Here is a 14,411-nt window from a genome sequence, read left to right on the forward strand (position 1 = left end):
TTGATCAGTTTGAAACTCCATTGACTACATACTATTTAGGTCTAATTGGACAAATTTTTTAGAAAAAATTATAAGAAAAAAAAAGCTTCTTCACAAATTAAAATTAATTTTTTTAGCTAATTTATAAAATTTCTTTCATATAATTTTAAAAAATATATTTTTAACTTATACAAATTAATTTTAACTTACTAAATAACTTTTCTTTTTCTTTTGTGTTTCTAAATAAGTTTATTCAAACAATCTTTTACTTTGTTTATCAAATATTCTTATGTTTAATTTTTTTAGGCTTAAATATATTTTTATTCTTTTAAATTTTGGTCATTTTTTCATTTTTAGTTTGTTTGACAACCAGAATTTAATTTTTTTTATATTTTAAATTAAGATTTTATGCCAGTTAAAAACTTTAAAATCAAGTAAATAAAAAAACTCATTAATTACTTTAAAAATTGTCTTAATTTTTTATTGAATTGATTTTGACAGGTTGAAATTGAAAAAAAAAATCATATTTCAAAATTTAAAATAAAATACCAATTTCCAATGAATAAAAAATCACCACAAATCACAAATATCTTATTCTCCATTATAAAGAGGCACTAGAAGGGATAATATACAAAATCCATTACTAAAAGAAAACAATAAATTTAGAGGAGTAAGAAAAGTATCTAAACTTAAAGAACTAAGTGAAGTTTAAGCTTGTGTTTGATGGAAGGAAAGAAACATAAAAGAAATAAGGTGGATCTTACGCCTTGCACTCTATTTTGATTCAAATGTTTATCTTCTCTATTTTCATTAAGCCAATTCGTTTAAATTTTAAAATAAGTATTTTTTTTATAAAAAAATCACCTATTTAACAAGCAGATATAATTTTTCTTCTCAAAATAATTAGAAAATTATTATTTTAATCAGAAATAATTTAAACAAACGTAAAATTAAAAACATAAAACTATTTATTTTATTAGAATAAATATTTTTTAACAAATAAATTTAAATGACTCATCGTAATAATAATAAAAAAAAAACAAAATGACCCCCCACTGTCTCAGCCAAACATTTTAACAGTTAGGCTGGTGGAGTCTTCAAAATGAAACAAACCCTACCAAGTGTAGTCTTAGGTGCTACATTACACGGAAGAAATAGAAGAGCACCTCAGAGACTTCCAACTCTTTGTGGCAAGGAATACTGAGCCCCAACCCCAAACAGTTTGAATCAAACCCCAAACGAGGGAGCAATGAGAAATTTAGCACATCGGTTTTCGTTCGACTCGAATGCAAAACCAACATTGTTCAGGATCCTGTATCTGAGTAATGGTAGCAGTGTAGGACTTGGATTGAAGAGTTTATTTGTATTACACGGGAATGCTACAGCGTCTGTGAAAAAACATTGAACTGCAGCCTGGAGACAGTTATTAAATTGATAAAGAAAAATGTCTGGTTCATCTCATAGAGATCCTCAGAGACAACATACGGAGGGATACTTGATGAAACATTTATGTCCGACTTACACTTGCTGAAGAGCCCTCCAGATGGAACCACCAACAACCGACAATGGGATATTGGAAAACCAATCGCGGGGCAGAGAAGCTGCACAGAACCATCAAAGCAAACCCAAGCACAGGTCAGCAAGGACGTATCTTCAACACACATTACTAGCTCTGATATTAATTTATTGGACTTTTTTTTGTAAGTATAGATATGTTATGTAGAGGAGCTTACTAAACTTATATTCAGACTCTATATATAGAGCCTTAAGTCTCAATAACATCATTGGCTCTTGCACCATAATGGTGTAATTTTTTTTTTAAATTACCATAATGATGAGTATATTTTTAAAAAATTACGAATATGGGTAAATCGTGTTTTGAATTACGATTTCCCTAAGAAGTAAGAACTATTTCTTTATTTGTGACCTCACTTACATCTCTCTTCAATGGAGGTTGTGGAGCTGCCAGCATAGACCCCAAAAGGAGAAGAAAAAAGGGGAAAGATGGAGTCTTGCACACACATTTTCAAATGGGAAACTTAGATGAGACAGACTGTGAGGAACAGAGCATTATGTTTCTTTCCCTTTTCCTATTTTGTGTATATGATGTTGTCTTGTCTTGCTTGTTAGTTGGTAATGTGTGTTCTTTCCACATATAAGGCTAAATGACTGTTTTTTACACGCCTTAAAAAATCTTCAAAAATAGCTTTTAGGTGTCTTTTACTCCTCTTCCAACTGTTCAAAGCTTTTATCTACATAGCTGCACTGCATTCCAAATTCATCTGCTTCAACTTGAATATGTTTCTTTTATTTGTCCTTCTCTTCTACTTCTTTAACATTTGTATTTCGTTCTTCTTATGTCTTGAGGGCATTTATTTTAAAGAATCCCTCTTCTCTCCTCCATTTCCCTCCAACCAAACAGTGTTGAAAATATGTTAAATTATTCGTTCAGTCCCTATAATTGTTCCTATTTTAAGTTTTAGTCCTTATATGAGAAAACGTAAGTTTTAGTTTCTATACAAGCATAAGAGTTAAGTTTTGGTCCTTGGTGTTAACATCAGAGAAAACTTTATAGTGGTGTAACCCCTACAAAATCTTTTTGGCAGTGATAAACCGTTATTTTTTAATTTTGTTAAATAAATAAAGTTCTTGACTAATCAAATTTCTATAAATTAAATTAGCTGAGGGATGAAAACATAAATTAGGCAGTGATTTTAAATATTGAGTAGTCTCAACATAATTCATGACCTTTCCCCATTAGTGAAAAGTGTGTTGCTAGCATTTCTCTTACACTTAATACCGATAGTCTCCTTGTGCCATTGTCACTGGAGTTTAATGCTTAATGCTATTTAAGGTGCATTGAATTCTGAATGTTGCATTCAATTATTTTTTTTTGCTGCATGTTTAAGGTGTGCCAATGTAACATTATCAAACCCAAATTTTCCGTGTTCTTTGTTCAGTTGAAAGAATGGATCAGGAGATCACTGAATGCATCAATTGAAGTGTGCTTCTTTGATGTTAGGTTGTTGATCAGTTCCTTGGTATTCCAATTGTGTTTACTGTTTACTAATGTGCACTGCTTGTATGGATTCCTTTTGGTCTCCTGTCTCATGATTGGTCTTTTTATTGTAGGATTTACACATCAAGATTTAGAGTCTAGTTCTTCTGAATCTTGTAGACATTAAGAAAGAAAAGAGTGTCACTTTGAAAGCTGATGTGCTTCCTGGTCTGTTGACTCGTATTTGAGTGCTGCCATTGGTGCATCTGAATAGTTGTCTCCTTCGAAATGGGTAGCACGATGTCAAAAGAAGCCTCTAAGCGCCAATCCAAAACGAGAAGTTTCAGATAACACTAGTCTTCCGCAGAAAAAGAGGACTGTTCTCAGAATTGCATACAGGAAAAATGAGCTCCAACGATTTCAAACAAGAAAACATTTTATTTTACACATCTTATAATTGCTGTTGTTGGTCTTGAACTATATTGGTGGAAATGTACTATCTTTCATTAGAAATTTTTGTGTCTGTCATGCTAAGAAAAGCAAGCTGGCTAAGAATGCTCCACTTCATGTTTCCACCAAAGTGGTTGCATCTGTGGCTGTGGAACTACCACAACTTCAACTTGACTCAAACACAGAAGTTAGACCAGAAGATGCTATGTATCAGTTAATTCGGAAGACAATGCACTTCGTGAGTTCCTTGTGTCTTCCGAATTAGTATTTGTACTATGGAGTTTGAGTTTGTTTTGAAACACTTAAACATCTGGCTTCCTTGGTGTCTTCGGTCTGAAGAGCCTAAAGCAAAATTAAAATGGTCACCATAATGTAAATGGTGCACCATTACCCCTTACACTAGTGACTAATATTCAATGGTCTTGCAAATACAGTATCTCTTGGAAGACACTTATATAAGTTTAGTACACTAATGTTTGTATTCAGCCAAAAAAGATAAGCAAACTAATGTTTGCTTGGTGTAACAGAAAAATACAAAATACAGACAGGAAGTTGGTTAGTGCGTCTGCTTTGCAAGTTAAAAGTGTAATGTTTTTCTATTAAACACATTCTTTCACAAATTGTAAAGTATATTTGAAGCATTTAAGCTTTCATACTTGAGAGAATTTTGAAGATCATCTGCTTCCTTCTTAATATTGTAATTCGTATAGCGGTTGCTTCAAAGTCTTCTAAACTCAGTTAAAGCACCGGATAGCAGTTAAAGCTGTTGTTGATTTATGATGTTTTAGGAGTCTCTCTGCTCGTTTAGTTTTTATGCAATTCTCTTTTCTTGGGCTTTAGCACCGTTGATTATAATAAAAAATAATAATACTAAATAGCAAATATTTCGTAAATCATACATATCTATTAAAGAGGAGGGATTAAGTAATATAGAGTTATAAATTAAAAGTATTTAAGAAAGACCGAATCAATTAATAGGAAATTTTTAACTAATGAATTAAAATATAAAAAATACGTGTTATTTTTTTTTAGTTTGAAAAGGTTCTAAAAACTGCTCTAATTAATAAAATAATGGTAAGATAATTGTTAGTACAAATAATATAGGTATACTTTTATTAGAAAAAGAAGTAGTTTGTACGATTATAGTTTGTCTTTTTTTCCCCTCTTGTTTTCGCCCTCTACAAAAAAAAATATAAATTAAAACATTTTTTTCGAATAATTAATTAAAGAAATATTAATTTGATTTGATTTAAATACTCCAAAGACATGATTGACATTGAAAAAGTCGCATGATTACATATAAAAAAATATTTAATATAAAGAAAGAGGACTAGATAAAATTGCAGATTTTTTTGTTATTTTTTTATGGTGCTCCTCTTCCAATCTGTTGGCCAAAGAGGTGAAGACTACGTGGCGCCTAAGACCCGTCAGTGTTTTCAGTTGCAAAGTAGAGAGAGAAAGACACATAAGTAAAACAATGGCGACTCTGAATCTGTTCTCTCAACCATGGCAACCTACAATTTCACCTTCTTTCTGTTGTTCTAATACTAACAACAACAACAACGTTGTCTATGCCTATCATAATCATAATAGCAATTCCAACAATTCTAAATTACATTTATTTTCCAATTCTCGCCAATTCTCTGTTCTTTCTCAGTTGTCCACCAACTCCTCAAAGTCAGGTACTTTTCTTCACTTGACAAATTTACCATAGTCCACTTGTTTTCCAGGTTACAAATTTTTAACCCAGTTATACAAAATTATATATTTAGATAAATTACATAAATGTGTAGTATATCATATTCATACATCATACTATGTTTACTAAATGGCATTTAAATTGAAAATTTTCTGACAAATTTTGAGCTTGATTGATAATTGATGCAATCCAAATTCATACCAGCTGATTGATTACTAGACCTTGCTGTTAAAGCTTCAACTAACTGAATAGTAACTAGTCATCTTTGATCTTTTAGTCAAAATAGGAGCATGAAAAATGAAATGAACTTTCATTAGAAGCTGTATTTTCATCTTCAACAGCTACATTTGCTGATGCTGCTGTTGGAAATTATTTATGCCATGTCACTTAAATCTTTCATTTGCAATTGCAATACTTTCTGCAGGGAGTGGAAGTTCATGGCTGCAAAACAGTTCCTTTGTTGCTGGCATTGAGTACAGGAAGCGTCCTCTATATTCTGTATTTCCCACAAAGCCTGCTCAAGTTTCCTCTGTGGAAGATCTCTATGAATTTATTTGCTCGGGACCTTTGCTTGACAAAATAGGCATCACACAAGAGCAGGTGGCCGAGTCCATCGATAATTGGTTATTATATGGCCGGTACCTATGCAGACTGTTTCAGCTTAATGAATTGTACCTTACAGAGCCTCAAAAGGCTAGGATTTATCATTACTATGTACCTGTCTTCCTCTGGTGTGAACAGCAGATTGCTGAGCATCAGTCCAAGTTCAAAGATGGAGAAGATATACCTCCTTTAGTGGTATGCTACATACTTGGCTTCCTTCTGTCATAGTTTTTTTTTTAAAAAAAAAAAAAAAGAAAAAAGAAAAGGGCTCTCTAATAATTTTAGGGAGTTTTCGTTTTATTTTTCAGTCATGTTTTAGCTCTATAAAGAGAAATAACCTGCTTGTAATTTGTGAGCTTGTTTTCAGATTGTTTTTCGTCCATATAACAACAATTTTCTTGATTATGTATGAAACAGATTGGTTTTAGTGCTCCTCAAGGTTGTGGAAAGACAACCCTTGTCTTTGCTCTTGACTATCTTTTTGAAGTGATTGGCAGGTAAGCTCTGAACTTTGAAGTAACTGTGATCTTTAATTTATCCTTTGTTCCGATGACAATAGAGAAAGGAGATTAATTAACAAAATTGTAGATACATGCTAAAATTTTCAGGAAGTCTGCAACTGTATCTATAGATGATTTTTATTTGACGGCTGAAGGTCAGGTATATTGAAGCTGCTATTTATATTTGTATTGTGAGTTGTAGCTTCTCTTGCTCTTGTTTCTTTGGCATGACAAATTGTGTTTGGATCGTAGAATAAACTAAGAGAAGCTAATCCAGGAAATGCCCTTCTTGAGGTAATTATGCACGTATAAGCTAAGTAGTAAACAGTAAATTATCCAGGGAAGGGACATCATCGTTTATGGCAACTAAAATATTGTTGCTGGCTTTTGTTTCCTTCTAGTTGCGTGGAAATGCAGGAAGCCACGATCTTGCTTTATCTGTTGAAACTCTACTGGCTTTAACCAAATTGACAAGAGAAGGTGGTTCTCTTTATTCAACTTGTTTTCTCCTTGTTATATGTATATTTTTTTTGTAATTTCTGATTATTTGAGGTGGGTGTTCAGGTATGAAAATGAAGTTACCAAGATATGATAAAGTAAGGACATAACTTGCATGTTCAGCTTATTTGAACATTTTTTGAATTTGTAGTTGCTAAAGGCGGATTGCCTGTTGATGATGCAGTCTGCATTCAATGGGAGAGGTGATCGTGCTGATCCTTCAAGGTGGCCAGAAGTTGAAGGCCCGATGACGGTGAGTGAATATTCAATTGTAACTCTTAAATGACTTCTTATGCCTCACTTTCTCTCGGTAAAACATGATCCAACATTTTCTAGTATATGTTTTTTATTACCAAAATTTACCCTCCTCCCTAATTATAAAAAAGGAAATTTCAATATTAACCTTTTGTGGTTATCATGAAGATAATATAGTATTCACCTTAAAAAAAATAGATTTGCTGCCAGACTCAGATTATAATAAGAAAGGTGGAAATGTGGTATTATTCATGTCATGTTCATCTTATGTTAATATCCAAAAGTGTTGATCCTTCCATTATAACACATGTATGGATGCTCTAGGTTGTGTTGTTCGAAGGTTGGATGCTTGGTTTCAAGCCCCTTCCCGTTGAAGCAGTAAAGGTTGTTGATCCCCAGGTTAGAATTGGTTTTTTCTTTCTCAAGATTACACACATGGAGTTTATGAAACTGAATGGCTGATTATGCAAATTCTCTACCCTTTTCTTCTAAGGGAGTAATTGCTAGTGAATTGTGCTTTTGCACACAGATATAACAATTTGTGCTTATTTTTCAGCTAGAAACTGTAAATAAAAACCTTGAAGCTTACTATGATGCATGGGACAAATACATAAAGTCTTGGATAGTCATCAAGATTAAGGACCCAAACTGTGTCTTCCAATGGCGCTTACAGGTAGGTTTTTTGAACATCCTCTTCCAGAAATTACAAACTGTGTGTTGGGAACCTGGTTGTAGCATCCATGTACTGAGCTGTTTTGAATATGCAGGCTGAGATTGCCATGAGGGAGGCAGGCAACCCTGGAATGACAGATGATGAGGTTTGTTGCTCACATGGGTTTCTGTTTTAAGTATGATGAAATGGTGAATGATGACGATGTATCTTTGTGATAAATAATGATGCGACATCTACCTTCTAATGATTGAAGCTAAGAATTTTCATGGTTTTTGCTCTCCAGGTGAGAGATTTTGTTTCACGCTACCTACCGGCATACTATGCATACCTTCCTACACTTTACTCGGAGGGACCAAATGGATCAGATCCTCAACATCTCCTAACCATTGAAATAGATGAAGGGAGAAACCCCATCCTTGCTACCTAGGTTAATTGTATGATAGAGCAATGCTATTTTTTCAGTTCTGAGAGAATTTGAATGGTTATTCAGTATTACTTAGTGGCATCATATCAGTGGAGCGGTCAATGAATGTGCGTTATTTCCCTTGAAATGTATAGAGAATATTTTCATTAATTCACAATAACGGCTAATGCTTTCTGTTTTTCCTTGAGGAGTACATGGCTGTTTATCATTTGATCTAATAGAGTTTGAAGCCTAGATTACTAGTCATTGATAGTTAACGGCATTTTATTTTTCAAGACTTACTTTATTCAGTTATGATCACACCGGTGACTTAAGTAGTACAATATGTGCTGCTGCACTTGATTTATTTAACAGGCATAACGAATTCATTTGTTCTTGGAACAATATCACAAAAATTAAAATTAATTGAAGCACATGGTACATGAAGACTATTCCTTATTGGCTTCCAAAATCATCATTTCATACAACAGTAATGATGAAACATAAACTTGACAAATGTCTCTTGGAAATTGGGCAATCTACGGACAGCAACAACAGGTGCGTTCCAAGCAGCACTCACAACTCTCATAGCAGCAAAAGCAGCAACAGAGTGTATACAAACTGAATTAGTAAAGAGTCAACTGATCAGTGTGTACTGTGTAACAAAGAGAGAATTCTGGAAGGAGAAAAAGAAAATAAAAGAGAATTGGAAACTGAAAATGTACACACCAAGCATAGAAGCTTCCCTTCTCCTCACGGCGTGTCTGAACATGATCATAGTATGACATCTGCTGCTGTGCTGGTGCAGAACCCATCATATTTTGGGATTTGAAGAAGATGATTCATGCACAGTGTTGGACCATACATTCATTTATAAGCTGAAGCACACAAAGTTGCTCGAACATGTTAAGGCTTCCACCCCCAACCCCTCCTTTTGCCTTTCTCGCCTGCCATTTATTAGGGTAGTTAGTAGAAAGGAATTGGTTGGCTTCAGTGGCTGGAAAACTCATGAAACCAACCCCAGAATGGTGGGAAAGACCATAATTCTCAGTAAAAATCAATCATAGTTCTACTTATAAAGTTACTAATGTGTTTTGATGGTGGATAGATGTCACAGTCACTAATTTAATTAAGATTCATTTAAGAGACTGATGTTCTAGGATTAGAAACTAATCTCTAGAGATAGTAAAATTCATTTAAGAGACTGATTCTTCTAATCCTCTATACACATGAATCTCCAATCTATCTACCAACTATACCACATTATATTAGTGTTGGACATAGTTGGTTTGTTTCATTAAGAAAAAAAAAGTTCTGACCCCAAACCTTATATTTCTTCCAAAAAAGAAATTTGCATACTTAGCTAAGTATAGTTGATGATCACATATCTAAATGTTTTCTAGTATGATATATATATATAATTTTCTTATAAAAAAAATCTCAAGAAAGCATAAAACTCAAACAATGACAGGCATATTAGTTACCACATGATTAATAGACAATAGAAAGTTTTACACATGACTTGTTACAAGAAATAATTTAAATTTATAAAACTTAATAATTGTATAACAACGACTGACTTAGATAATTGAAAAGAACAACCCGTCCATCATAAATTCATAATAACACACATATGGAAGCATACCTGGTCCGTGCCCCAATTTATTATCAACTCTCATACTGCAACCTAACCACCCTTCAAACCCATTCATTGCGCAAGAAACTCAACTACCTACCTGTAGCCAAATCTGGTGAAGTCAATTCCAGATTAAGCATATTCTGTCAAAAGAAATCCATTTTATACTTTAACAGTTAAGAATAATAATTGAACGAGCTAGTAAAGTTTGAATCACATCATACCTGAAGTAAGTTGGAAATTTTACATTGCCTTGAATTCTAAATTTCAGACTCCAGCCATAAGATTTAGGCCTGTTTAGTTTTACTCCAAAATCAATTTCACACTAGGAGACATACATTATAATATAAAAATTGTTATTAAGATTGATTTACACACATATTTCAATTACATTTAATAGTTTATATTCAAATTTATTAAAATTTAAAACAAATGGAATCAAACATTTGCGGTGGCTTAAAAGAGAGACGAGTCGAACTTCCAATTTCCAAGCATAGATTCGGTATTTATAATTAGCATTGAAGTCTCGAGGGAGAATACTGGGCAGGTACACGAGATTGTTTTCTTGGTGCCATAGAGCAAGATAAAAAGGAAAGGACGGGGAATAATTTCTTTCGAAGGGGAAGAGAATGCACATAATTAAATTGAGTTGTCTTTTTAAATGCATGATAATGATTGAACTTGGGCTTTAGTAGTTGAATTTCAGGCTTTTATTTGGAACATATTGGATGAAACATACAGGGAAAAAATTGCTCAGCCTAAAATAATCGAATTCATTCACCGGGCTTCAAATTCTTCTTAACGTAATCATTTTTTTATACATCTTAATTTTAGTTCTCATATTTTAAAATATCTCATTTTAATCTCTATAATTATAATTATATAGCCTTTTATCCTAGTGATTTAAAGTCGCTTAAAGCAATTAAATTACATCCTAATCTTTTAAAATCAGTACTAAACTGAAACTAACTATGTAAAACCATTAAATAAATAAGCACAATCAGGTGACAACACAAACAAAGCCTCATTTTTTTTAAAAATTATGATAGTTAAGAACTGGCAAAATCTCTTTTTAACGATTTTATACTGCCCAGAGTCATTTCATACTCCTATGTTGAAACATCTCCTCAACCTCAACCATTACTTCCTCCACAACCGGTGCGAGCGGAATATAACAGAAGCACGTTGTATACATGAACCGGTAGTGATGATGTATATATATATATTGTTACGAGAACGGTAGTGATGATGTAGCATTTTATTATCACTTAACACTAGTTAAGAGAAACAAGTTAATTAAGAAAACAAGAGACCACTGCAAAAATAAATAGATAATAATAATAACGAAGAACCAAAATAAAAAAGATGTTATATTTATAATAACTGAAAATGTTTTTAAGCTTTAAATAAAAACATGAAAATATAGAAATGTTTTTTTAATTGTCTTGTAACCCTATTATCGATTAAAAAAAATTACCATAGAAAACTGAGAACGTATTTCACTAGGTTTTTAATAATTTCTTTAACCTGTTTTTGCTCAAAAACAAAATAAAGAACTCATTCTATATTTGACTTGGGCAACCTCTCTAAATTTTTTAAATAATAAAAAAATAAAAGTTAAATACAATCAATAAAAAAATTAGTAATATAAAAATAGTGGAAAGTTAATGTAAATTAGAAAAAAAATTGAAATTTAAAAAATCATTTAAGGATAAAATTATTGAATGAAATGTATACACCAAATGAGATAATTCTTATTATTAATAGTTATAGATTACAATCTAATAAATATATTACGACGATAAATCATTTAATAACAATTTTTTTATTAGTTTATCTTATTTTTTGGTTTACAAAGACCAAAATAAGGTTAGAAGCTAGGACCCTCTTATGCAAGCTATTCAAACCCCTAACACATCCATATTAATTTATCTTCATATTTTGAAGAACTAGTGCATTACACTAGACACTTTTCATTGGTATAATTTTTTTTAAGTGATACTATGTCTATATTATTCTCTTGTTCATTCTTCATACGAGGCAAGTTTTTTATTCTTGTTAATTCTATAAATATTCTTTAAAAATAAAATAAAATAAAATAGCTAGATCCATAGTTTTTGAAACCTATTTTATATAAATCATATTCGCTACATATAATTGATGAAGGATAAATCCATCTCTCATTAAAAGTGAAGAATAAGAATAGATTTAAAGTACAGCATGATATGTTAAATTAACCCATAAAAATTCAGGAGGGAGCTAGTATAGAAATCTACTAAACCATGATTATTAAGTGAACTAATAGATCTAACAAGTACAAAACTGGGGGTACAATATATAGCTAGTACAAAGCCAAGTCATACATTACATATGCATACTCATATAACGATGATCATAATATTGATTACATGCCAGCCTTCCCTTATTTTTTTTTTTTTAGATCACTAGTTAATATAGAGACCAGTCTTTGTTCTAGTTCTTCATTTAAAGTAACTACTTAACCAGAGGTGCTAAAGGGACATGTACATCAAGCACCATGGATATTTCCTTAAACTAAATTCACTCTTCTAAGTTCTAACCGGAGCTTTTACATGTTGATGGTATCCACGGAATGCTTATCTATCAGCTTATTATGATTATTACACACTTCTAGCTAGCTAAGTGGAACCCGTACATTTTGAAGAAGTAGACCTCGGACCTGCAATATTAGTAAATCAGAGGAATCAAAATCAAAATCATCGCGTATAATTTGATCATGCATATATATAGTATTGTATATATTACACAAAGAAAGAAATGAACGAACCTAAACCAACGGCCTCTGAGCTAATCATAAGTCTTATCCTCTTGCATGATTCAACAAACATTCTAGAAAAAGAACCAAGAGAAATTTTTTTTAAGAAAACGAAACAATATATACATTGTATAAAATATAAAATAAAAAATTGATGAAAACTGAAATTAAGGTTTCCAAGCGTAAATCATAAATAAAAAATAGATATATAGAACTTACTTCCAGGGTACATCCCCGACCAACATCCAGTCACCATCTTTGTCCTCATAGGTGGGCATGTATTCAATCCCATTTCCAGGATCCATCAGTTTCCTCTCATTCATCAAATGATTACCTGCGACAATATAAATGGTTTGCCACGAAAAGACCCAATTACCCTCAAGCCAGCTATAATTAGGAATTGGAGAATGGAGATGATGATGATGGAATTAATACGTACGAATGGCTAAGCCACAAAACATTGTCTCTAATTCCCTCATCAAATGCTCATAACTATCGTACATGTCAAGATCCACTTTTCTTAGATAAGGAGCTCCATCCACCGCCACCTTCACCAACTTGCAACAGCTCTTCATAGCATTCTTCCTGCTTGCCCTCACCGGCGGCCACCCCACCAGTTGTTCCCTGCTGCAACATAATAAAAATTATTATTAAATTTAGTCACAAAAAAAAAAAGAACTTATACATATATATATATATATATATATATATATATATATATATATATATGGGTCTGACTAATGAGTGTTATTAGAACATTAATTAAGAAATTAAAAAAAATGTATTGTGAAGATAATAGGAAAGTGTAGAAAAAATTATAAATAATATAATTTTATGTATCTTAATAAAAATGGTTAGCATATACATGGAATGGAAGGTTGGTTCCTACTTGGGTGTTGGGAATTTGGAGGTGGGGCGCAAGATTTTATTTTGAGAAGGAGGAAGGGTATCAGAGAAGCCACGTTTTGTGGCAGTAGTTTTGGTGCCGGGAAGGCCTAAGGTGAGCTCCGTCTCCTTCAAGTTACAATCAACGGCGTGTGATTCGGAGGACATTGTTTGTGTGCTCTCAAACAGTGACACGCGCAGGCGCAGCTCAATTAATTTCAACGTTCGAACTTCAAACACAGCTAAACGGTGGTCGTGTACGTGCCTTTTCCCTGTTTGCTGCTATGACTAACTCTTTTCTTTTGTCTTTATGATTTGAAAGACATAGGAGTTAGGAGTAGTGTGGTAATGCGGTATATATGGTATATTGTTGTTTCTTCCATCGAGGTTGTTGGGCCAGCCAGAGGATGACACGTGTACCTTAAACACCGGCTTTGATTCTTCCACGTATGCGCTTGTCTATGGGGAGGAAAGCGTGTGATTCTGATTTTATTGTTTTCAAGTATTCCATTTTTCTTTTTACAATAACTCAAATACTTAATCAATTAAACTAAAGTCTCTTTATTTCTTTTCATTCTTCTTTCCTGCACTCACTAACTAACACGAACGTTCCACGTAATCACGACGCAATATATCCAATGTACTACTACTTTATTATTACTGTTTAAAATGATTTTAAACACTAAATAATATGTAACTAACACTTCCTTGGTATTATCCAAATCTTGTACGTAGTGGAGAAGAATGTATTGTCACACACAATCATCTTCAAACTGTACTATGGAGACAAATTAGAGAATGGTGCGAGCGCACCTGCTGTAAGAAAAGACTTTCGGAGCATGAAACTAATGTTTATAATGTAATGAAAACATGCTGTGAAAATAATCTCACTTATTATTACTAGGGGAAGAGAGGTATTTTATGCCTCTGTAAATTTTTTGAATAATAAAAATAAAAGTTAAATCCAGTTAATAAAAAAATAATGGAAAGTTAATATAAGTTCGAACAAAGTTTTGAAATTTATGAAATAATTTAATA

The 14,411-nt window shown here is 32.5% G+C and overlaps 2 protein-coding genes and 2 long non-coding RNA genes across 5 annotated transcripts; 2 read left to right on the top strand and 2 right to left on the bottom strand.

The window, feature by feature from the left end:
* The first annotated feature begins 1,042 nt into the window (after positions 1–1,042).
* On the top strand, positions 1,043–4,200 carry LOC102668459 (uncharacterized). Its single transcript, XR_001384870.3, has 3 exons — positions 1,043–2,034; positions 2,940–3,001; positions 3,112–4,200. It is a non-coding gene; the product is annotated as an uncharacterized lncRNA (long non-coding RNA).
* Positions 4,201–4,856: 656 nt separating this feature from the next.
* LOC100806896 (D-glycerate 3-kinase, chloroplastic-like) lies at positions 4,857–8,312 on the top strand. Its single transcript, NM_001255905.2, has 12 exons — positions 4,857–5,109; positions 5,551–5,924; positions 6,147–6,226; positions 6,338–6,389; positions 6,482–6,523; positions 6,631–6,709; positions 6,794–6,825; positions 6,912–6,980; positions 7,307–7,381; positions 7,539–7,655; positions 7,750–7,800; positions 7,939–8,312. Exons 1-12 carry the CDS (start codon positions 4,905–4,907, stop codon positions 8,080–8,082), a joined length of 1,320 nt encoding a protein of 439 aa, NP_001242834.2. The 5' UTR covers positions 4,857–4,904; the 3' UTR covers positions 8,083–8,312.
* Positions 8,313–8,389: 77 nt separating this feature from the next.
* LOC106796334 (uncharacterized) lies at positions 8,390–9,274 on the bottom strand. The gene is made up of 2 exons (XR_005888730.1): positions 8,788–9,274; positions 8,390–8,679 (listed from the first exon to the last, which is right to left on the bottom strand). It is a non-coding gene; the product is annotated as an uncharacterized lncRNA (long non-coding RNA).
* A 2,687-nt stretch (positions 9,275–11,961) lies between these two features.
* LOC100815098 (auxin-responsive protein IAA17) lies at positions 11,962–13,705 on the bottom strand. Of its 2 annotated transcripts, none has more exons than XM_006597076.3 (5): positions 13,378–13,705; positions 12,928–13,112; positions 12,708–12,822; positions 12,501–12,562; positions 11,962–12,392 (listed from the first exon to the last, which is right to left on the bottom strand). In XM_006597076.3, the coding sequence occupies exons 1-5, from the start codon at positions 13,539–13,541 to the stop codon at positions 12,352–12,354; spliced, it is 567 nt and encodes a 188-aa protein (XP_006597139.1). In that variant the 5' UTR covers positions 13,542–13,705; the 3' UTR covers positions 11,962–12,351. The 2 variants fall into 2 exon arrangements, with proteins under 2 accessions (XP_006597139.1, XP_003546269.1); XM_003546221.5 differs by having other exon boundaries at positions 12,928–13,115.
* Positions 13,706–14,411: the final 706 nt, after the last annotated feature.

This window comes from Glycine max, chromosome 15 (assembly GCF_000004515.6).
Source record: "Glycine max cultivar Williams 82 chromosome 15, Glycine_max_v4.0, whole genome shotgun sequence".
In the NCBI taxonomy this organism is placed as follows: domain Eukaryota; kingdom Viridiplantae; phylum Streptophyta; class Magnoliopsida; order Fabales; family Fabaceae; genus Glycine; species Glycine max.